Below are 24,418 nucleotides of genomic sequence, written 5' to 3'. Positions count from 1 at the left end.
CATTCAGGAATTTAGGACACTGGAGAGAGGCAAGAAAATGAGAGCCCTTGCATTGCCTTTCTCTACCTCTTTTATTTCTAGTAATAATACATACAGACAATATATTTTTTCTGAGATACATTTTAATAAACTAATAGTTACTTTATAGAACTGAAAAGTTTTACTATATGTTAGTATGTTCAATATGGACCTGCAAAAATGCTGATTTTATTTCTCATAGCATATCCAAAAGCCCACATTCCACTAATAAAGAAATGTAGTAAGTTACCCGTGTATGCAGTGCAAGTAGCTTTGAGCACTATCCTCCCCCAACCCAAGTGGGAGAAAGATCACTGAAGCTATCATGCTCGTATAGGAAAAATGGGGCTTGCATATGTATTAAAGAAACTTGCAGTCATTGACTTATCCATTATTGCCTTTGAGTGAAGGTATTATAGTTAAAATTCATGAAAACAAAACAATCTACAGGCACTAAAGAATTAGGTGAATAAATGACTTTAAATCTGTAATCTCACCTTCAAGAACTAATTTACATACACAACCATACAATCAGCTATACATGCTCTCCAAAGGTCAGCAGTATAGTGAATAATGTGATTTTACTCTCAAAAATGCTTCTGATTAACCTTTATATATAGTAAACAAAGGAAACAGAAGTTGAAGTCATAGAAACTGGCCTAAACCAATTTTCTCATACTTTAAACATAAGCAATTATTAGGCATTATAAAAAGAATTAACACACACATTGATAGATAACTGAAGTACAATGTGGTACCATTCTAAAATGTAAACTCTTAACATAAAATAATTTCCTTTGTACATGAAAACAGACTGCAGATATATCAACTCCATTCAATTATACTACAACTATGATAAATATATTTTGCTTCACCTATTGCTCAATAAAATATCAGTTTGTTGGATGCCTTATTAGGATGGGTAGTGTGCTAGTTGCTGGATTCTGAAATGATGAAGCTATGTCCCTATCCGTAAGAGCTTCTAGTTATATGAGGAAGACAGACATTTATAAAATATTTATACAATGGGATGCTCACTACCAGAAAACTGTACTCTGAGTTATTTTCAGCAACCTTGTTACATTTGAACCCAATAGCTTAATTTGTTGAGCTAGTTAGATATTATGGTTGGAAATGTTGTCAATGGTAATGAAATGAAAAAAGCTCCCTGGCCCATAAGCTATTTATGACCCTGTTTCATGAAAATATCATTCTCTATTCAACTAACACCACAAATGAATCTCCCGATTTAAATAGTTACCATCATAGGCTGGTCTCTATTAATTGCTAAGAAAATTGTCCTCTTATTAACTATTTCTTATTATATAACTGCTTTGGTTACTAGTTTTGGTTTACGTTTTAAAATCTTTTGTAGAGTATTTTTAAAAATTTGAAAACTACATAAAATAACAAAAGATTGACATTAAAGTTTGCTTTAGAATTCCTCACTCAGAAAATATGATTATGTGAGAAAGCAAGGCTCTAGCATTGGTGGGATTTACAAAAGCTAAAGAGATAGATGAGAGAATGAGAGGTCTTAATTTTTAAGTACACTAGGAATAGACAGTGAGGCACTATCCAAATGTGAAATAGATTCTGCAATGCTAGTCAGGCTCAATCCACCAAAAAAAAAAAAAAAAAAAGAAAAAGAAAAAAAGAAAAAAAGCAAGGGATAGATTCTCTGAGGCAACTGTATAAGGAACAAGTATGTAATCCAGCCTTTGTGGGAGATGAAAACGAGAGCCTGTTTTGGAAGGATGAGAGACATGGTACTGTTTCAAACACTTGAATGACTTGCAGACAGAGTCAGAAACCTCTGATCAACCGCTGGAAGTTTTATAGCAATTCAGAGTTATTTTCAATGTTTCTAATAGAAAAATTCAAAAATGAAGATAGTGATTCTTTACCTCTTTTTTTTAAAGAGAGAGAGAGAGAGAGAAATTTTAATATTTATTTTTAGTTTTTCAGCAGACACAACATCTTTGTTTGTATGTGGTGCTGAGGATCGAACCCTGGCCGCATGCATGCCCGGCGAGCGTGCTACCGCTTGAGCCACTTCCCCAGCCCAATTTACCTCTTAAAGCACTGAGAAACTGAAAAAAAAAAAAAATCACATATCTAGGTTTTCAAATTTAGAGGCAATTTCTACTCCAGATTGGAAACTGTATTAAATTTCAAAGGTTATTTTCAAATTTGAAGTCTATGATTTAGAAGACTTATCTTTTGATAAATGTATAATAGTATCATTCTATGATTAAATTTCTTATTTTGTTATTAAATTTGACTAAGCATCAGTCATCAAATATAATTTATAAACATAATTTTTTAGAGTTCAAAATTAAATAATATCAATGGAAATCACTACCTTTGGTTGTATAAATACATTTCCATGAAAATAAGAACAAAGTTCAGAGAAACTGGCTTTTAGTTTTTATTCACTATAAGACAAACATGCATCTATGATAAGTATAAGGGAAAATCCCAGTCAACATCTCACTATAAATGTCAGCACCATTTACCGACTTTTCCTGAGTTATTAAAAGAAAAAAAAAATCCCCTTTAACCAAAATGCTCCTCAAATGAAACAGTTTAAAGTCTCAGGTCCTATTGAAAAATCTTGAGTATGCACAACCATTGAAATCAGATATCTAAATTGCTAACTAAATTGGAGGAAGAAGCAATTAGTCCATATAAGGAAAATGATTGAAATCAAAATGTATAAATAGAATGCAAAAATCTTTGGTCATGCACTCCTGTGCAGGAAATCACTGAGCTAACAATTTGTCAAATGCCAGAGTCCTTGATAAATAGTCACATTCTAAAGTAGGACTTCATAAAGAGGACTTCATGGAGTAAAGTTGTTTCTTAGACATAAATCTGGTTTCCTATAAATTTCAGCCCTTGTGTTTAGGAGTCCCTCCCGAGCTGTCCTCTGGAAAAACATTTTGGGATATTACACTTCAATTCTAAATATAGATAATTTCAAGAATACTAGATCCAATTAAAATCTCAAAGTAATATTATACATTTAACTATTTATTCATTACATCACAGTATTTTTTGCTTTCAAATATCAACATATAAACAAATGCTTTTCTCTGTGCAATTCTGATTTTCAAGTGATGTACCTTGAGCTAAGCACACTCAATACATACAAAGTTGTTCCTCTGAGAAAATGGAATCATATTGCAGTATAAAGTCACTCTCAAATAATCTAACTTCCAACAGTAGCATGTAAGAACTCTTTCTTTTCCAGTATCAGAGTTGAATATTATGGAAATTCAGTTAATTTTGATTATGCAAATATTCTTCATATTATTTATCTCAAAGGCTGCAGATGAACAAAAGTTACATTAGATTTTAGCCCAAATCCAGAGGTCACAAGAATATTTATTGAGTTTTTTCTCAGACGTTAATCTTTTTATGCTTATTGACATATACCTTTAAATTTTAAAGATAGCACAATATTCAAATAATTTTTCATGCATAATATAAATGTAGTCTAGCAGACAAACAATAATGAATTTAGAAATGTTATGCAGAATTTCTCCACAGGAATGACAACAATCTGGAAAATGAGCACAATTGTCTCTTATGCTTGTAGCACTGGCTGAAAGATAAAATGAAAGGAAGACAGATTTTGAAAATAATGACTAAGGGAAGAGTTCATAAAAGAATGTTATTTTTTCTTACCTAAATTTACAAACAGAAAAGATGGCCCCTTCTGGAGGTACTGTTAATAGACTTGAGGGATTGCTGAGATTTGCATGTCAGAAATCCAGAATGATGAGATCAGAATGATACATTTTGTTCTTAGACAGTGAAGCCATGATTGGCAAGACTAGAGCATATACCCAGCACTGAACCTGTGTAGATGGATTCCTTGAGGAATCTAAAGACAGAATCATTTTTAAGGCTTATAGATCAAATGAAAGTACAATGACAACGAGATTCAATTAGAAGATCAGTTAGTGGTGCAAAGCCCACAGGCAATGAGAAAAAATAGTGAATACAGGAAGAGTTTGGGGTCTTATAACTAGACATAGTATTTTCTTCACAGTGATAATTGAAGAAGAGCTGAAAGGTGTGCTATAAAGGAATGGCAATGCATGAAAATGATCAAGAAATAACCCACAGCCCCTGTAGCAACTAAGGCAGAAAATCTGCATTAGAAAAAGGTAAAAAACAAAATGCACAGGGAACCACCTACGTCTTGATAAGAAGGATATTTCTAGAAACATTGCCATAAAGCAATGGCCAATGAGAAGAATGGTAGAAATCAAGATGATAAAATAATGAAACAGTATCAGGAAAGGATTTGGTTTTGCTTTAGTTCTCCTTTCTGGAAGCGATGAACAATTCCTAAAGTCAGTGATGACAACAATATTTAAACATACTCTATTAATATATGCTTAAATTAATGGTTCAGCAAATCCAAATATAGGTCACTTACTGTTATGGTCTTTCTCAAATAATGTGTTTTCAAAGGCACACAAATATAGAGAAGCCTCCATTAAATTTTCTTTCTTAAACACACACCTACAGGAAAGGGCAGAGCCAACTAATCATGTGCTTAGATAGGAAGGCCACCAATTCTACAGAATTCTCTTTATGTAACTGTCACCTCATTGGAGACAGTCGCTGTTTGTACTCTAAATTCTCTTTGATATTCAAAAATATATTTGAAACTTATTTTCATAATTTTATATGGTAGAATAAAAGAAACTTCATTTAAATACATTTCCACTTTATATTTACTACAGATTAAAAGTTACTTCTAAGTATATGAAACCACATGTGATTCCAGAGAAATACAATCTACACATTACCTGAGATATAAACCAGGAATCTTAAAATGTAAAATGTCTTTTATACTGAGTAAAGAAACATTTCCTTGCAAGGCAGAACCATCTATTGAAAACAAGACCAATATTCTTTTTACTTGAGTTGAAAATTAAACACTTAAACAGGTAGTGAATACTATTATCAATAACAAAAAGCCTAGTCATCTTTTTAAATTAGAAATTAATTTACTATGAGTAATTTACTGAAGGAGTAAACCAGAATGGTGCTTTAATGGCTGTATATGTTATTACAGAAAACTGATGTGGTGACGAATAAATCTTAACATTTCTTACTGTAGCTGAAATTTGAATAAAGTTTAAGAAGTGGAATGATAAGATCCACTTATCTAGAGGTCAAATTTTCTATATCCTCAATTATGTTGGAACCTGACATTGATACAGAAAAAAATATTTTAAGACTACTATCCTAGAATCTAAGAATATCACTATATGTGTTACATGTTAAGATAAACTCAGTCTAGGTATAACTTAGAATCACTAATAGTGTTAATTTACTAATGAGCCAAAAAATATGATGAAAGGTATACTGCTAAAGAATTTAAACTGACAACAAAAATAATCAGTTTTAAAAGATTTAAGTAACTGTCAATAGCATGGTATTCTATATTGGTACAACATGCTTTTATTAAGCTGAATTACTAAAAAAACTAATGTAGGTTTACTGTTTAGAATGATGGGGAAATATGTTTCATTTTAGAAAAATTCTGGCAAAAAAAAATAACTAAAAGAAAGAAATGTTTAAAAAAGTTAACCTAAGATCAGAAAGAACAAGAATTCAATAACTCTTAGGCTGACAGTATCAAGCTAGGATTCTCACCTATTTATAATTTCTTTCATGTCCCATAATGTAGTGTGTATAATTCATTTTTACTACCTCAAGAGATTTACCCATCTATATAGTACAAATCTGTGAACTTTGTTTTAACTAATCTTTCATAAGTACTTTAAAAAATCAAAGTATCAAAGCCTATGACTTTTACTTACATATGAAAATACTAAGTATTCTGGATTCTCCAAGATTAAATTACATTCAACATAATTTTTGGTAAATGTATTGTGTATTATACATTTCTGGGAACTGTATATTCATAGCTAGCATACATACATAGTAGTCATGTAATAGAAGGAACATTTTATTTTAGTAAGATGTAAAGACCTTTCTACCAATCATTATGGCAAACAGATTTACCATGTTACAAGAATGGAGTAGTTTTAGAATGTCCAAGCACATACTTCTTTTAGAAATGATTAGAAAACCATGGGTCCCTGTATTTATTGAACTGAATCACCTGGCAGTAAAATTCAGTTAAGGCTCTTGGCATTGGTGAAACTTCTTCCCACTCTGACCTGCTGCTGTGGTAGACTTGTACTTCATCTGTGATTTCATCTGGTGCATAATCACCACCTAATATATAAATCTTATCTTCAATTCCAATTGCACCTGCATTAAAACCTGCACATTCAAAAGACCCTTCACCCTTCCAAACACAAGTATCTGGACAAAAACTATAAACCTTATAGGTGGAAAGGTCACATATATACAGTGTGCAATTTACAGGGACAGCTTTAATTAGTGTAGCATGAAAAAATTGCCCAAACTCTGCTACTAGTTCAGACCACTGATCAGTTGTAGCATTATATTTAAAAAAGCAATCAAGTGATGGGTTAAAGGCATCTGTAATTTCTACCTCTGATCCAAGAACATAAATTACATTTTGGCATGCACTTGCTTCTGGATAATATATGCCTCTAGGTAATGGGCTAACAGATATCCATTCTTTAGAAAGAGGATCGTATGACTCAACATCTAGGAGACTTTTAATGTCCTGAGATCCCCTAGTCTTTCCACCTATGACAAATAATCTGTTGAGAGCCATAACTGATGTATGCATGGTTCTTGGTGTTTTCATATTTGATACCAAGAAGAAATCATTTTTGACTGGGCAGTAGCACCAGGTTTGATCGGTGGCATCATGGTAAGACTCAGCAATATGAAGTCGAACCTTTCTACAACACTTCCCTTTGCAACCACCAGTCAAGAATATTTTCTCTCCATAGCTAGACAGACTAGACCCTGGCAAATCAATCAGGTGTGATTGTGGTAATATTTTCCATGAGTCAGTTTTAATATTATAGCAAAATGTATATTGATTTTCTCCATTTTCCTCAGTTTTATGAATGAATATATATTTTTCAGTTGTGGATGGTCGAGCATCAGGGAAAAGTCCACTAGAACCTTGTACACATTTAATTGCATCCACGATTATGTCAAAACAGTTTGTGCTTTTGAGTAAACACTCTTCATTGAGAAGACAGTCTTGAAGTGTGTCCTCGGATAACTGATGTAATCTTACTTTCTTAATCAAATGAGGCAGATGCTTTTGCCTTGATTCTAAGTTATGTTTTGTCCAATTAAGGACGACCTTCAGTACTGTTTCTTCTTCAGGAACATTTAATTCATCTGATTCCAGACATTTTTGCAGTATTCCAAAATTCATCTCTAAGAAATCACTGGATTTAAATAACAGAGAAAAGTGATGCTGCACAAAGTATAATGCATGATCAAACAAACGGGTTGAACCATAGCTATCTGATATAGATAATAAATGTAAACAATTGACGAGATTAATGCTTTTTATTAAAAAGTCACTGCAAGCTTTGGATAGGAAGGAAACTTGAAGAAATGATGACAACTGGAAGAACATTTCCACATTATCATCTGTAATTTTTGTCTTTCCAGTATAGGCATAATCAAGAAATGCTTTTACTGCTTTGGAGGACAAATTAGTAATGGTAACACTTCCATCATCTCTTTCTTTCATGTTTACTTCAAACATAGCCCTGCAAAAATAAAGAACACAAAAGAACAAGTAAACAGGAATATTTTGCTCTGTAATTTTCAATATACCCGAAGGAGGTTTCCTTTATACTTACAGTGATTTAAAATACATTTATGAAATCATACTTGATAGCATTCTAATGAATGCTAAAACTAAGAATACAACTTAGGAAAAAGGAGAATGATAAAGCTACTTCCTACATCAATACTTCTTAATATGAAACTACTAGCTACTCAATACTTCTTAATATGAAACCAAATGAAAATAGTGATAAAAGTTAGTATATCCATATTACATATTATGTAGGAGCTTTAAATAATGTATATCAATTGAGAGATATTAATCTATAATGATAATTATATTAATTATTAAAATCTCTAATAGTTACTTTAGGGTAAAATTAAGAGCATGGCCTCTAGAGCGAGCTGCCTGAGTAGGTTTTCTAGCCTCTGCCACTTATTAGTTGTATGACCCTGGGGAGGTGACAACTTTCCTCTGCTTCAAATTCTTCATATGAAGATGGGGATACTGATACTATCTACTTCATTGGGTTTTTGAGAGGAATAAGTTAATCAATTCAAAGTATTAGCTATTAGTGTTATCATTTAAAGAAAGCAAATGCTTTTTCTATAAGATTGAATGTGTTTTTGATTTACTATCAGTTTCCACATTTCTTTTCATAAGACAAAAGTAAGATCATATTTCTATACTTTATTTATTCATATTTAAAGTATCTGGACAACATTTATCTTATACTTATCCTGTTTTCATAAAGTGGTTACTATAAAATGTGTGATTTCTTTTCAATTTCTTATTCCAAATGACTTTACATGTTAATCATAATTTCCATTGTCCAAAAACATTATAAAGGGTATTTATCATGCATTATGCACATTTTTTGACATTTTAATATTATATTTTCCTTCCAACATTGCAGTGAGTACATTTAATCATAAAATACACATTATGAATTGGTAGCTTTTTTGTACAAGAGTGTAAATGATCAAATTTCTATCTATATTTTTAATGAGAACTATATTAAATATTCATTTAATAAAAGGATCTGTCTTTTGTGTTATTTAAAACAGGCAGAAAATTAGAAACCTATATTAGTCTAATAGTAATTTTAAAAATGAAAAGCAGTCCTATAAAAAATAAGGTGTAAGCTAAAAAAAGTACTATGGACATAAACATTTAATTAAAAAATAATGTCAACAAGAAGAGTAGAGGACTGAAATTCAAATGCTTACATAAACCTCTTATTATTTTATTTGGATGAAAATATAGGGAAATCAAGCTGTATGTCCAAATCAGATTATTTCCATTTTTGCTAGGTTTAGAAATAATAATCATATCAGCTAATATTAGTTAAATATAGTGGGCAATCTGCTGATTATTATACATTATTTCAGTTAACCCTGACAAATGAGGAAACTTACAACTGAAGAGATTACCTAATTTGCCTAAGGTCACATGTCTAACAAACGGCAGAACTGGGGTTTATATTAGGGCATATGTATTAAGAGACCAAGTATTTAATCATTATACTATACAGTTTCCTTTAAATAAGAGGTGATATGAAGGATAAAGGAGCAGAAGAGTTACATGGAAGAAAATCTGGATTAGAAGAGAAGAGGGAAGACATTGGTGGAACCCGAGAGTGGCAGGATATAAGAACACTTAAAGCCACAATGGAGTTCAAGGAATAACTCAAGAATACTGAAAGAGAGAAATGAGAGGAATAGATGAAGACTTATAATTAGGCAAACAGCTAGTTCAAAAACTGTAGCTTCCTGGTCCCCAGTAAACAGTGCAGCACTAAGCCACAGTTCCCAAATTCAAAGTAAAAACCCCTACAGAGTGTTTATCAAGTAGCAGACATCAAAAAATGTTTGCTAAATGTCCACCTAAGATTTACTCTGAAGAAAATAAGGGTGACATCTTATTAGAAAACAGGGGTTAAATTAAGATTCAAATAGTATAAATTCCATGCTGTTTTGGTATTTTTAAATTTTATTTTGTTTTTATCAAATGTATTTATTAGGGATTTAAACACTATGTACTTAGCTTCCAAAATTGAGCATAATGAACAACACTGCAATTAGGATTTTAAGTTATTGCATTGTAACTAGGAAGGCTAAAGGTTATGGTATTACCAAAATAGACTTGTCCATGAAGGCTCCACAGGACAGTATTACTTTGAGACAACTATCAGATAAGAGGGCAATGTGTCTGATCCTTAACCTTGTAGGATCAGCAACCCACTGTCATCACAGAATTCTTGTAATGTCATGGCTAGGAGAATCCCTGTAGGGTGACCTCACGGGAAACCAAATTACATTTATATTATATTTATAATCAGAACAATTTATGTACTACAGAGAAATGCTTTGCTAAGAATTACTTTTCCCTACTACAGGAATATCTTTGCCAAAGAGGGGAGAAATTTTTAAGTTCTCTGAGTTAGAGCCCCTTCCCGATCAAATACACAACCAGTTTATTTTCCTAACTCATATTCTTTGAATTGTTTTCATGTTTGTTCAACTTATCACTTCATCTTTTTATAAAATAATATAGTGCAGGGATCTCCTAAACAAAACTGACTTTATAGAAAAAAAAAATTTACTTCCCAGAACATTTCAAGAGACTAAGATTCCCTAGAACTTTGGGAAATATAGGCTTGGGAAGGCCCAAGTTTTGAAAAGGTAGTTTTAAGTTCTCCTGTTCAAAAATCAGTTGTTAATCTTAGTTTTATCTAGTTTTTCTTTAAGAACTAAAAATTATTTTGCATATTCCTGTGCAAATAACTGAGGGGGGGGGGAAACTGAGCTAATCATATCATAAACTTCATTATCCATATCATAAAATTTGAGACATAGACAAGGTAAAGTACCTGAAAAAGTCACTACATGCTGCTAACACACAACGATGACATGGGATTATCTCATCTTTCATAATTATTTTGAAATCATAAAAGACATTTTGCTCTCTAAAATTCTGCAGTATACTTAAGATTTTCTGTCCATGATCTTCAGACACAAGGAAGTTGTTTTTCTTCTCAGATGGAATTCCATTACATGAGTTTTGTATGTTGAAATCATATGAATTATCCATAGCGAATTCCATCTATATTTGGAACTAGAATGAAAAAAAAAATCACCAATTAAGTAGAGATCTAATGAAAATTTCAGACCTCAAAATCTATCTTCTTAATGTCAATTTTACAAACATGCTAACAACAATCACACGATAGTAAATCTTGTTCTAAATATTTGCTTTAATAACATTTAATGATAAATTCCTGTTGAATTTTCATAAATGTTGAGCTCACTGGAATTAAACAATATATTATGAGGCATAACATTCATGCTATACAATTGTGTTAAATACCAAACTTACACCTTGTAAAAATACATAGCTTATCTAGGATCTCACTTCATGACTAACCTTATTGTTACAATAAGCAGCATTATTTCTGTAGTAATAATAATTTGAGTATGTACCTAGCACATCCCTCTTCCCTCCCATCCATTTTCTTCTGGTTGCAAAGTAGGCATTAAAATGTTAACATTGGAGCATTCAAGGTTATTTTTACAAGATAATTAGTTTAAAACATCAGAGTGGTTGATTGCACTAAACTAGTTATGATCTTTACTGAGAAAATATTGATCTAAGTTTACTTATTTGAAAGAAGGAAGGAAAAGAACATGTAACTTTATTTTAAAAAGACTTTCTAAACATGAGGTCAGCTATCCAAGAGAGTTGAAGGCCAGAAAATCATGAATTCCCCAAACTGTTATTTCAGCTCCCAGCATAAAATTTTTACCACCAAAAGCAAGGGATTGCGAAACAGAAGTGTTGTTTTGTTTTAGATAGAAGAAACTTGATCATGTTAATACATTGAGGACAAAGGTTAGGTATAGAGGGAAATTTTGATAATCACAACCATCTAAATTCAGCATCTATATCCATGTAATGAAGCAGAATTTTTGGACCTTTAAACCCAAAAGCTGGAGAAAATACTACATGTAAAACTTCCATTTCTGTTAACAATAAACATTGATAGGCAACTGTGTAGTTAGAGACTATGAACTTTCATAGTTTATAGTGACATAACAAGACTGAAGGTACCAGGATTTATAGTAAGTAATTTATATAATTATTATATTCAATGCTCATAATAATCTCCTTAGGTTGGTATTGGTAATGCCTTTTTCGAACAGATTGAGGCTCAGATTAAATAATATGCCTAAGAACACAAAATTCATAGAAACATGTTTGTTTCACTCAAAGCCCGTACTCTTCATGACCCTCAATTTCAACATCAAGTGGAAATCTAGAAAGTAAATGTAGCATTCTTAAGATCCCATCATAATGAACTGGTTAAAAGTTACATCAGTTTAAGATCAGTTTTGATAACGAGGACATATATGATAACAACAGATAACATCTGCTGAGCCAGTAAGTTGTGCCAGGCACTGGCCCACGGGTTTTACATGGTATTTAATTCTTATAATTATATTCCCTATAAAAAAGAAACTTCTGCTCCCCCTGTTTTTCCTGCTAAGTACAACAACCTCCCCTGAACACACACATACACACTCAGAATTTCAAACATATGAAGACTATGAAAAAAGTGGAGAGAAGAAAACAAGAGTGCCTAGTGAACTTGGGACCTAAGGAGCAAGATGGTGGTGAGTTCCTTGTGTTTTTTTTTTTTTCCTAATATAATCTGGATACTGAAGAAGAATCTTGGCGTGCACGCATGCGCATGCACACACACACACACACACACACACACACTCACACACACACACCCCCACACACACACACACCCACAGAAAGAGCCTCAAGAAAAACTTGTTATGTTTAGTCTCGGGACTAAAAAAGGAGCAACCTGGCAAACCAAAAAGGTTTTAGACAATGACCCTAGCTGAATATAATAGAAGAATTGTGGTTCTTCACCTACCCACATTTATAAAAGAGCAATGAGAAGCCTAGAATTCTGCACATGCTAGGTTGTAATCAGAGACTCAACCTTTCTCCTCCTGTTTCCCTACTAGAATGATGTCAGAGAAGGCTGAACAACAACAAAAAATGTAAGCAACGAGATAATACTTATGGTCATTATAACTAAATTAAAATGGAATTCTAAAAAGTCTCAAATAACCCACAGAAAGACATAGAAAATGAAATAGAAGAATGAAAATTAGGGAGAATAAACAAAAGATAAATAGACTAAGTACTAACATAATCATTGTACTAAATAAAAATGGTTTATACATGCCAATTAAAACACAGAACCAGAGTAGATAAAGAGTTACCTTCCTATAACTTCCATAACTATAATTTCCTACAAATAACTCACTTCAAGCATGAAAAAATATGCTATACAAGCCTTAATTAAATGAAAGTAGGTATGGAAATACTAATACAAGATAAAGTAAACTTTGGAAATAAAAATTTCCAGGGATAGAGAGAAATATTACATAATGTCAATCCACCATGAAGACTAGCAATCCTAAATGTATATGCATAAACAAAAGAGTTCTGGAATATATGAAGTGGAAACTGATGCAAGAGGAAAGTAAAATAACAAGTCCACTGTTATAGATGGAGATCTAAATACTCACCTCTCTAAAACTACTCAAAAAATCATCAAGGATATATAAAAGAATTCAACACCACCATCAATCAACAGAATCTAATCAACCTCTACAGAAGACTTTAAGTGTTCTTTTAAGTGCCCATGGAACATATGCCTACATTGACCATACCCTGCTCCACAATGCAAACCTCAAATGATTTAAAAAGAGTTGAAATTATACATATTATGCTATATGACCACAATGAAATCAAACTAAAAATTAATTTTACAAAAGATGTGAAAATATATAAGGACTTAGAATATAAATAATACACTTCTAAATAATCCATAGATCAGGGTTATGGTTTGGATCTGGAATGTCCCTCAAAGGCTCACATGTTGAAGGCTAGTTCCCCAACATTCAGAGGTAGAACTTTTGGGACATGATTGTATCATAAGGGTGCTAATCTCATCAGTGCATTAGTTCCACTGATGAATTCACAGATAATAGTCCACAGAAGGCAGAAGTAGATCACTGGGGATGTACCTGTGAAAGATATATCCTGCCCCTGGCACCTTCTTTTCTCTGTCTCTGCTTCCTGGCTGCCATGAAGGCTTTGGTTTGCCATACCCTCCCTGTATGATGCTCTGCTTCACCTTAGGCCCAATGGATGGAGCCACAACTGACCTTGAACTGAACCAGCATTGCTGCTGTTCTCTAGACAAAGACAATACCCAACACACACACACACACACACACACACACACACACACACACACTTCATAACCACAGACCCATATCCCTCACAAATCCAGATGCAAAAATTCTTAACAAAATATTGGTAAAAAGAATTCAGCAAGCTATAAAAGGAATTATATAATAACTAAGCAAGTTTATTCGGGGATGTAAGACTGATTAAATATCTGAATATCAATCAATGTAATCCATCATATTAACAAGCTACATAAGGAAAAATTACATAATCATATCAATTCATACAAAAAACATTTGACATAATCCAAAACCCATTACTTAGAAAAACTCAGGAGAAAGTTCCCCCCTCAACTTGCTAGAGAATATCTACTGAAAACAATAGTTATAGCTAACATTATACTAAATAGTATTATTAATATAGAGACCAAATCTCTTCCTTATGAGGAAAAAAGCAAGGATGTCTACTCTTACCACTGCTATTCATCATAGCACTAGAAGCTCTAAGCCAGCACACTAAAGCAAGGAAATTCAATAAAAGGCATATATATTGGCAAAAAAACCACAAAATTGTCTCTATTTGCATATACCAAGATAGTGTACACAAAAAATCCCAAGGAATCTAACCTCCCTAAAAAACAAATAAAACTAATAAGTGAGCTCAGCAACAACACAAAATACAAGATCAACACATAGAAATCATTTATATTTCTATATATTAGTAACAAGTATATGAATACCAAAATTAAAAATTCAATAGCTGAAAAAAGAAGGGAAATAAATACCCAAATATAAATATAATAAAACACATACATATTTGCTGAAAACTCTAAAATACGAACAAAAGAAATCAAAGAGGAAAAACATGTTATATCTGTGAATTGAAAAAGTCAACATACTCACAAAATTAATCGCTACCCCCCCAAAAAAAACCTGATATACAGGTTTAACCAAACCTATATATCAAAATGTAAGCAAGATATGTTTTGTAGATACTATTGAGATTATTATAAAAGTTATATGAAATGATAAAAAAACTGGACTAATACAATTTTGAAAAAGTAATAATATGACAATGATCATTCTAATTTCAAGACATTATAGATGCAGTAATCAAGACCTTGTGACATTGGTGAAAGGACAGACACACAGAACAAAATATAGACTAGAGGAACAGCCTCACAGAAGTATAGCCTTTTTTTTGGGGGGGGGGGACAGGGTATGGCTTTGTTGCCTAGACTGGCCTCCAACTCCTCATCCTCCTGCTTCAGCTTCCCAAAGTAGCAGGGATTACAGGCATGTGCCACCATGCCCTGGCCCCCAGCCAGTCAAGTCATTTTTGACAAAAGTTCAAAAGCAATCCAATGGAAGAAAAATAGTCTTTTCAACAAGTAGTGCTTAAGAGGATAGATATTCACAAGTCAATAAATAAACCTTGACCTAAACACCATACTTTACATAAAATTTAACTCAAAGTGTGTTTAGTCAGCTTTTTCGCTGCTGTGACTAAAAGATCTGACCAGAATAATTTTAGGGAAGAAAGTTTACATGAGGGCTCATGGTTTCCGAGGTCTCAGTCCACAGACAGCTGGCTCCATTTCTCACAGTTTGGAAGCAGAACATCATGGTGGAAGTGTGGCAGAGGGAACCAGTTCATATGATGATCAGGTAGCAGAGAGAGCCTCCACTTGACAGATTCAAATATATATCCACAGCCACACCCCCAATAAACCTACAACATCCTCAAGCCACACCCCACGTCTCCAGTTATTACCACTCAATTAATCCCATTACAGATTAATTCACTTAAGAGAAAATTTTAGGAGAAAATATAGGATAAAGTCTTTGTGACTAAGGGTTAGTCAATGAATTCTTAGACATGACTTCAAAAGCATAATCTGGAAATGAAAAAATATTTTAATAAATTGGATTTCATCAAAATTAATTTTTTTCTTGTGAAATACCCTGTTAAGATAATGAACAGCCAGTGCAGTGGTGCACACCTTTAATCCCAGCAGCTGGGAGGCTGAGACAGGGGATCACAAGTTCAAAGCCAGCCTCAGCAAAAGCAGGGCACTAAGCAACTCAGTGAGATCCTGTCTCTAAATAAAATATAAAATAGGGCTGAGATGTGGCTCAGTGGGCAAGTGCCCCTCAGTTGTTCAATTCCCGGTACCAAAAAAAAAAGATGAATGTGATAAATGGACAAGCTTTGAACCAGAAGACTATATCTGCAAAATCAAATCTATTAAAGAATACACAAGGAACTCTCAAAACTCACCAGCAAAAAACCCAAATCAATATAATTAAAAAATGGGCAAAAGGTATGAAGAAATGTTTCACTAAAATGAATATACAGGTGGTAAATAAGCACATGACAAGATGTTCAACGTCATTAGTCTTTATAGAGATACAAATTAAGACCATGATGAAAAGTCACTACCCATTTATTTGAGTGGCTAAAATAAAAAAAAAAACTTAGTGACAATATCAAAGGCATAAGAGGATATGGAGACACTGGATCACATACACACATATTTGGTAGAAATAGTTTGGCAGTTTCTTAAAAAAACTAAACATATGGTAGTGTAGCTGGCAGGTGAGTAGAGGCCCTCCTTCTGTGGTGGTGTTGCCTCTGACCTTCACCAGTACCCAAGGGGTTGGAAAAACCATACTAGGCAAGAAACTTACATCAATATCATAACTGAAATACATTAAGGTGGGTGGGTGATTAGCTCTAGAAGGCCAGTTACATGATGGTATAATATCCCATTTTAGGTAGAATAGTTGATAGGTCAGAAAAACATATGAGAAAAGGTGGAGTTCACTGTTGATCACCACAGTTTTTATTTTCTCCCTGAATGCTGGTTTCATATAGTTTTTGTGTTGAGAACATATAACAGTGTATTGTGGAAAAGACTTGAAACAAGAGATTATAGTGAGAAGAAACTAAAAGATAATACTCAATGTGATATTTTTCAAGTTCTTTATGAAGAAGCTGTAGCATCCTACAAAGGAGTAATTGTGCATCAGCTGCCAAGCAAAGAACCAGAAGAATTACAACATAATGTAAATGAGACCTTGAAATGGATTGAGTAATGGATCCAAGATCATAACTTGTTAGGGGCCACTTTACAATCATTCTCTTTTTAAAATTTATTTATTTGTTCTAGTCAGTATACATGACTGCAGAATGTTCTTCAATTCATTATACACAAATGGAACATAATTTTTGACTTCTCTAGTTTTGTACCCAAAGTAGGGTCACACCATTCATGCAATCATACATGTACCTAGGGTAATGATGTCTCATTTAAATCATTTTTGTTGATATCTGCCTACTTTATAGAAATTGCCCATGTCTTATCAGTTAAAAAAATTAGTTAAAACTGTGTTGCAGGCCCAGCAAGTGCATAATGTGAAGATTTATGCCTGAGTTTCTTTTTCTCCATGAGAAAGCTAAACAATCTCAAATATAATGAATACAATATTATTAAAGATTAAGAGTAAAAACTATCATTTAATGCTTCAGTTGCTAAATAATAAGTAAATCTGACCAAAGAGGTACCTTTTATGGTCATTATTGAAGAAAATGCAGATGATCTATTAAAATAACAAGTAAAAAAATCAGAAAAAAACTACATATATACCTACCATGTTATTCAAAAATGATACTCATGGGCATTTTATCTCAGAGAAATAAAAACTTAAATGTGCACAAAAATTTGTATTTGCTGCTTTACAAAGATTTTGTTAGTATACTCAAACAGAGGAAACAACCAAAATGCTGCTAAATAGGTGAATGAATAAACAATCTGGCATATTCATACCATGGAATACTACTCACCATTAAAAATGAACAAACTATTGATATGCATAACAACATAGATGGATTTCAAGGGCATTATGATGAGTTACTAAGAAGCCAATCTCAAAAGGTCACACATTGTATAATTCCATTTATATAAAGGTCTTGAAATGGCATAATTACAGACCTGGAAAAGAGATTAGGGGTTGCCAGCAGTGGATGATGGTGGAGAGTGGTTGAAAGGGTAGTTTTGCACACAAGAGAGACATTTGTAGTGATCTATAGTAAGCTCTTGCCCATATTTGTGCATGTGTGTGTGTTGCTGGGAACCTAGGGCTTTGAGCATGCCAGATAAGCACTTTACCACTGAGCTACCTCTGCAGCCCTATAATCTGTATAGAGATTGTTGTGAAAGTTATAATAACATGTACATATATGAGAAATGACATGGAACTAAATCACACATTATACTGTCAAATCTGTGGTTTCAATTTTGTGTTACATATTAACCACTAGCAAAAACTGGGTGAGGGGTTCAGGAGAACTCTCTCCACTATCCTTATACCTAAATATCTACATGTAATTAGTTCAAAATAAAAAAAATAAAATATCAATTCAAGAAACTACGTTGCAATTCCAGTTTTAGTCTTACTCAAAACACTTAGGAAATACGAAGAAAACATCATTTTGAGTATAAAGTGGTTTTTCAATATTTTTAAAAATAACTAGAAAATGAAACTGTAAAAATGTATCAAAATCAGAAACTTTCAAAAAGATAAAACTATGTGCATATTGGCATAGGAATTAAGAATATCAATTTTTTAAAAATCCAACCAAAATACTTCTTAATCAATTTCATTATCATTAGAAATATGTAATTTAGGTCTTATGTTGGATTGAGTTAATTATTTAGGATTGTAGTTCATGAATAAGAATAGAACCCAATGACATAACATAAAGGAATTTTTATTTCTATGAACAGGAACAAAGAAGAGTTTACTAGAAAATTTTAAGTATACTAAAATAAAACTTTAAGATCAATCACATTTATTTGGTTTTATAAAGTAAAAAAATAAACCCCCCTGCCATGTATATTCTACATAGAATAACAAATCCAAGCAGCTAAAAGTTTCCATTTCTTAAATTTGGTTTGAATAAATCTCTATTTGTGTATTTTGCAAATAACAAAGAAAATGGGATTTGGAGCAGGAGTAAGATAGTTCCAAATAGTCCATCATTTACTGGTGACTACAGCTCAGGATTGGTGAAGCTTTTGTTTCCTTATCTGCAAAGTAGACACACCAACTCACTGGAGTGTTGTAATACTTTAATGATATCATAAATGATGAATTAATATTGTCAAGTGTGTATAAGTATTAATAATTAAAATATGTAATATTGTTAAATATTAACTATTCTTAATTCTTGGCAGAAGATTTGTAAGTTAATTATTTTTTCCAAATATTTTTCAAATTCAATTATGGTAGTTTCTTAAGGCAATTTTTTTCACAATAGTATTTGAAGTGAACAGGCATCTTATAACCACATTGCTTGCACAGCAGTCACATTAGTCAACACATGAATATTAAATATGAAAAATGGATATTAGCAACTTGGAAGAAAACCCTGGAGATAATAACAGATGCTTCTATAAGAGATGATGAATCACTAATGCTATAAACAAAGAATGATATTATATGGATATAACACAGACATTGAGCATGAATTGAAAGTGAGCCTAAATAGAGATTGAATGTTAAGTTGTTTTAGGAGCAACTCAGCCAATTTTTCTTTCAATGTATGTACAAGGGATATAATGTTTGTGTGTGTGTATATATATACATATATACACAGGAGCACATGCACATATGGCTCATTTTGTCAGAATGAAAAATTCCAAATGATAAAAAAATTGTACAATAATTAAACTGGCATATCTTTTTTCTTAGTAGCACATAAAATAATAGTGTATTTCATCTATTGCATCTCAGCTTCAATGAAACACCTTTCTGTTTAATAAAGACTGAATCAATTTTCAAAACAAATTATTCTTTCTTTTAATGTCCTCCATTAAAAGGTGATTTACATAATTGAATCAATAAAAGTACCAAGGGTCAAACCTAAGAACCAAGTCTTTGATGCAAAGTAGTGATGGAAAGGCATATGCAAATTGATAAAATTTGAAATTAAAGCTGTGTCCTAATTGACCTGGGCTTTGATTTCATTGAGTCATTCACTTATTAGTTTGATACTGATGTTCCAAAATGGAGCATGATTTCTGGCTTATACTATTCAATATTTATTGCATATGTTAACTATATATGAATTAGGAACTAAATATCTTGGAGCATATGGCTGACATGGTTCCTGCTGATGATAATAAATTACACACAAAAAAAAAAGAAAAAAGAAAAGCAGGAACAGTCTACTTCAGATAATAAAATGGTTACAGTTAACACAGTGCTCACTCTGTGCCTGGCTCTGTACTTCATGCTTTATACATGCTCTTAATCTTCAAACCAATTATATAAAGCAGATAACAGTATCATCTCCATTTTCTAGACAGAAAAACATGAGATTTTTGAGTAATTTTCCCAAGGTCAAATAGTAAGTGGGGACATGGGATGTGACTCAGATCCCTTTCTAAGAAGGTGTAATTTGAGACTTGACTGGTGAGAAAGTAAGGTATTGGTGGGAGAAATACTAGATAGATAAAGTCCTAAAGTGAGAAAGTAGTCCTTCAGTTTTTAAGAAATTTAAAGGCAGCTGGTGTACCTGGAGTACAGTTAGTGGGAGCAATAATGTCAGGAAACAGGACTGCAGAAAGCAGGTGCAAGGAGCTACAATTCGATTTGAAGTACAATAGGAACAACTAATTTTAAACTAGGTATTTAATCTGATTTGTGTTTTAAAAATATCTTTCCAGAAAATATGTGAAAAATAAATTGAAAAAAGAGTAAAAGAAGCAGAGTCCATGTCATTCAGCAATTGTTAGAAAGTTAGGGTAGTAGTTATTATTATAGCAGGTTCTGTTCTAAATACAGAAGATACAGCTAAAAACAATACAGACAAGGTCCTCTACTCCGGAGTACACATTAGAGTGGTGAAAACACACACACACACAACTAACCTCCCTTGCAATAGTAAAAATTTCTATTTCTCTACTATACATTTTCCACAGAATACAAATTTTAGTATCTCCATCTGTAAACAAATACCAAACAAAAAATATCTTTTGACTTCTTATTCTCCTCTAGCTACCATCTTATTTTTATATTTTTTTCAAGTAGAAAAACTTCTTTAAGGACTAACTTTGTGGTAGCATAGCCTCAAGTTACCTTCTCATTCCACTACAATCAAGTTCCTTCCTTTTACCCTACTTAAACTGCCCTTCTCAATGTCACCACACTATCATCACAAAGTTGAATTCTCATGTCTCTCCTCATCTAACCTTTCAGGAATATTAGTTCTGTGCCACAACACTCTGTCCTTGTCAATCTAATTAGGAAGCAATGTTGCATAGTGATTAAGAGCATATATTTCTAGATTTAGCTTTGAAGACAAGTTGTACAATGATGGGAAGAGAAATAGATGGATTTAGCTTTACTTTAGAGTAGAACCAAAATAGAGCTTTGGGATGAACATGGAGAATGAGGAAAAGGGAGAATAATGGTTTGTTCCTTGAGAAACTGGCAGAATTATAGAGCTAGTCAATAAAGTCTTGGGTGGAAAAAAAGAAAAAGGTTTGAGAGAGAATAAAGTTTGTAACTCAATAAAAAGCTAGTGATCTCAAATATCTTAGCTAGATCTCATTTGATGCCTTTCCATTGAAATTAGTACCTGGGAGAGTGATTTACCAAAGTCATACAGACAATTGGTGATAGAACTGGAAAGAGAACATCATGTCTCCCAGAATCCCCGTAAGAAGCTATGAATCAGGATCGCGCAAAATGACCATTACTCATAAACTGGCAAAGCCTCTATTATGTTCATCCTCCTCTTCTCCTGACCAATGCAATAAACAATTTTTAATATAATTTTGGGTTTATGGAATATAGTTAGGCAAGTTACTAACTGGTGCATTTATATTTCCTTTTAAAAAAGTGAAGGAGATAAAGACAAACTATATAAAAACAGTATTACCCCAGTGAGAATAATAAAATCTATTGTAAAAGTCAATTACTAGGCTGGGAGCAGTGATGAATACCTGTAATATCAACAATAAAAGAGATGTTATAAAGCAATATTTGAATAATTGGCAAATGAATTCTATAAACAATATCTTTATTTTTTAATACTCTGGAGAAAGCCTTAAGAAAAGGCTTAAGCTAAGCCTTGAAGGACAAATTTAAAAAGTAAATAAGGAGGGTGATTAAATTAAATAAACTTACAAAGGGTGTTCACTAGAGTAGTAGGCTTGGGGCTGGGATTGAGGGTAAGGAGAATGAGCTATTCTAGACATTATCTTTGTATGACATTTGAGCCTAAATCATACAGAGGAACAAGGTATGTGATGTTGGTAAGAGAGAATTATATTATAGGTAGAAAAAAACTGTAAAAATAACCACTTCATCACTTGTCCGTATATTGCACTAAATAAATCTTGTACAATTAGTTTAGTGGTAAAAGAAGGGAATATGAATTCCTAAACCTGAACTTAAATTATTTTGAAAATTCCTTTTGAGCTGTTTCTCCATAGTTAATAGTTATTAACAGAAGAACATGTAAGATAATGTACATAGATGTATTTTAGAAACAGAAAACATACCAAAATTATAAAAATCAGTTCAAAAGATAGGAAAGGAAATGATGCTTCATTTATAATGTATGATGCTTAGATACAAAAAGTGAAAATGAAAAACTGTATTATAATCGTTGCTGATGTAGATTTTAGTAGAGTACTTTTTTACTTTTCATATCTTCTTATTGAAGCTTTTTATGTGTGTCCTTCATCTGCCTTACTAGACAAAGCTCCCTGCAAGTGGTAAGCAGATCTTAAGCATAGCACCTGACAAAATCTCTTAGTATTAGCTAAATTGATATTTCAAGCCAACAATTCATCTTACTGTGCTCTGAGGCTCTCTCTCTCTCTCTCTCTCTCTCTGTGTGTGTGTGTGTTTTCAAAATCCCATTGCCTTGCACAGGATTCGAGGGGACTCATGATATTACAAAAACTTAATGGGGAAAAAGTACAGATGAAAAAAGGAATAAAATTCTGCTTAAAGAAACAGAAGTAACAGGCAGGTAACTGTGGTAATCAATACTGCGGGACATAGATGATAGTTCCTGGCAGCCATAGGAAGAAGCGAATAGGCTGACTCCATTGTATGGCACTTAATCTACCATCAAGCGGGGTATTTACATTCATCTGCAGATACAACTTTTCCCTGTACCAAAATCCTCAAGAACTTTGATCAGGTGGGCTTTTTCTGTGTTACCAACAGCTTAAAGTCTTGGCGTATGCCTGTAATCTCAGTGACTGGGGAGGCTGAAGCAGGAGGATCGCAATTCACAGCCAGACTGGGTAATTTAGCAAGACCTTGTCACAAAATAAAAATTTTAAATGACTGGAGATGTAGTTTAGTGGTACAGCGTCCTTGCGTTCAATTCCCAGTACTGACCGAAAAAAAAGTCATCAACAGTCTACATGGAACAACTATGGAAACAGACTATATCAATGTGACTCTTTATAAAGCCTGAGGGGAAAAAGTGAGCAAAGGCACAGAGTAAACCTGAAGGGCCGCTGAAGTTATTGACTTGATTTTTGTGGCTGTTAGAGAGATCAAAGACCTCTGTCAAGATGAAACCACTGACGATTCAACATCGGAATCCCGTTTTCTCCCTATAATACTAGCTCAGGCGTGGCAACCGCAAAATAGCACCTGGGCGCTAAGCGCCGCAATGAAGGGTCAGCATTAGCCCAGCAGCTGGCTGACAGCCTCGGATTCAGGCGGGGCCCGCGCTCGCGCCAGCGCTGAGGACAGTGTCTCAGCCCGGCTTTCGATGGCAGCTTTCTGGTGGGCGGCTGATAGGGGTACGGAATGCCTGGGTGAGGGTAAGTTTTCCACTGATAGATGAGGCTGGGGGGCAAGAGAAGGAGGCAACTCAGAGCCACCGCGTTGCACAACTCCAGGGATATCTAGGTAATCCCTCCTAGCCAGAAAACCCTCTCCCTCCCCAAAATACAAACGGGCGACAGAAGCCGCTGAAGGTAAGGAAAGCCTCTTCTCTGTAGGTCATACGAGGTAACCCCGACCCCAGGAATGAGGAACTGACATCCCACTCCTCCCTCAGACCCAGGAGCTCACCCACCTGCAACTGCAGTCTCTGAAGTCTCCACCCAAGTCTCCCTGCTTCCAGAGCGCTGATTGCGATTGGCTTGCACCGCTGTCTGGTTAGTATTTCCCTACGCGTGAATGGCGTAACTGTAGGGCTCTTGGCCTTGGTCCCTCCCTTCGCTCGCCTGCGGAGTCACGCCTACGTGACGTCACACGATGCCGCAAAGCGCAGAGGTCGTTGGTGTAACCGCCCCCGACCGCTATCTCCAAGTGGAGACCGCCGAATTTGGGGCGGGGCAGGGAGCGCTCT

At 33.6% G+C, this 24,418-nt stretch overlaps 1 protein-coding gene across 2 annotated transcripts; it reads right to left on the bottom strand.

The window, feature by feature from the left end:
• Positions 1 to 52: 52 nt before the first annotated feature.
• On the bottom strand, positions 53 to 24,356 carry KBTBD3 (kelch repeat and BTB domain containing 3). Of its 2 annotated transcripts, XM_081279685.1 has the most exons (3): positions 24,143 to 24,356; positions 10,617 to 10,861; positions 53 to 7,724 (listed from the first exon to the last, which is right to left on the bottom strand). In XM_081279685.1, the coding sequence occupies exons 2-3, from the start codon at positions 10,847 to 10,849 to the stop codon at positions 6,122 to 6,124; spliced, it is 1,836 nt and encodes a 611-aa protein (XP_081135811.1). In that variant the 5' UTR covers positions 10,850 to 10,861; positions 24,143 to 24,356; the 3' UTR covers positions 53 to 6,121. The 2 variants fall into 2 exon arrangements, with proteins under 2 accessions (XP_081135811.1, XP_081135812.1); XM_081279686.1 differs by lacking the exon at positions 24,143 to 24,356 and having other exon boundaries at positions 10,732 to 10,863.
• Between the last annotated feature and the right edge of the window lie 62 nt (positions 24,357 to 24,418).

This window comes from Spermophilus citellus, assembly GCF_964194105.1.
Source record: "Spermophilus citellus genome assembly, chromosome: 2".
Lineage (NCBI taxonomy): Eukaryota > Metazoa > Chordata > Mammalia > Rodentia > Sciuridae > Spermophilus > Spermophilus citellus.
The sequence above is the reverse complement of the archived record's forward strand: the minus strand, read 5'-3'. Positions and strand labels throughout refer to the sequence as shown.

What these genes read in the sequence shown, in the direction of transcription:
- KBTBD3 (XM_081279685.1), bottom strand. Translation starts at nt 10,849, where the DNA reads ATGGAATTCGCTATGGATAATTCATATGATTTCAACATACAAAACTCA. An exon ending in GCATGTAGTGACTTTTTCAG is followed by an intron (nt 7,725 to 10,616) that starts GTACTTTACCTT and finishes TTATTTTTGCAG; the next exon opens with GGCTATGTTTGAAGTAAACA.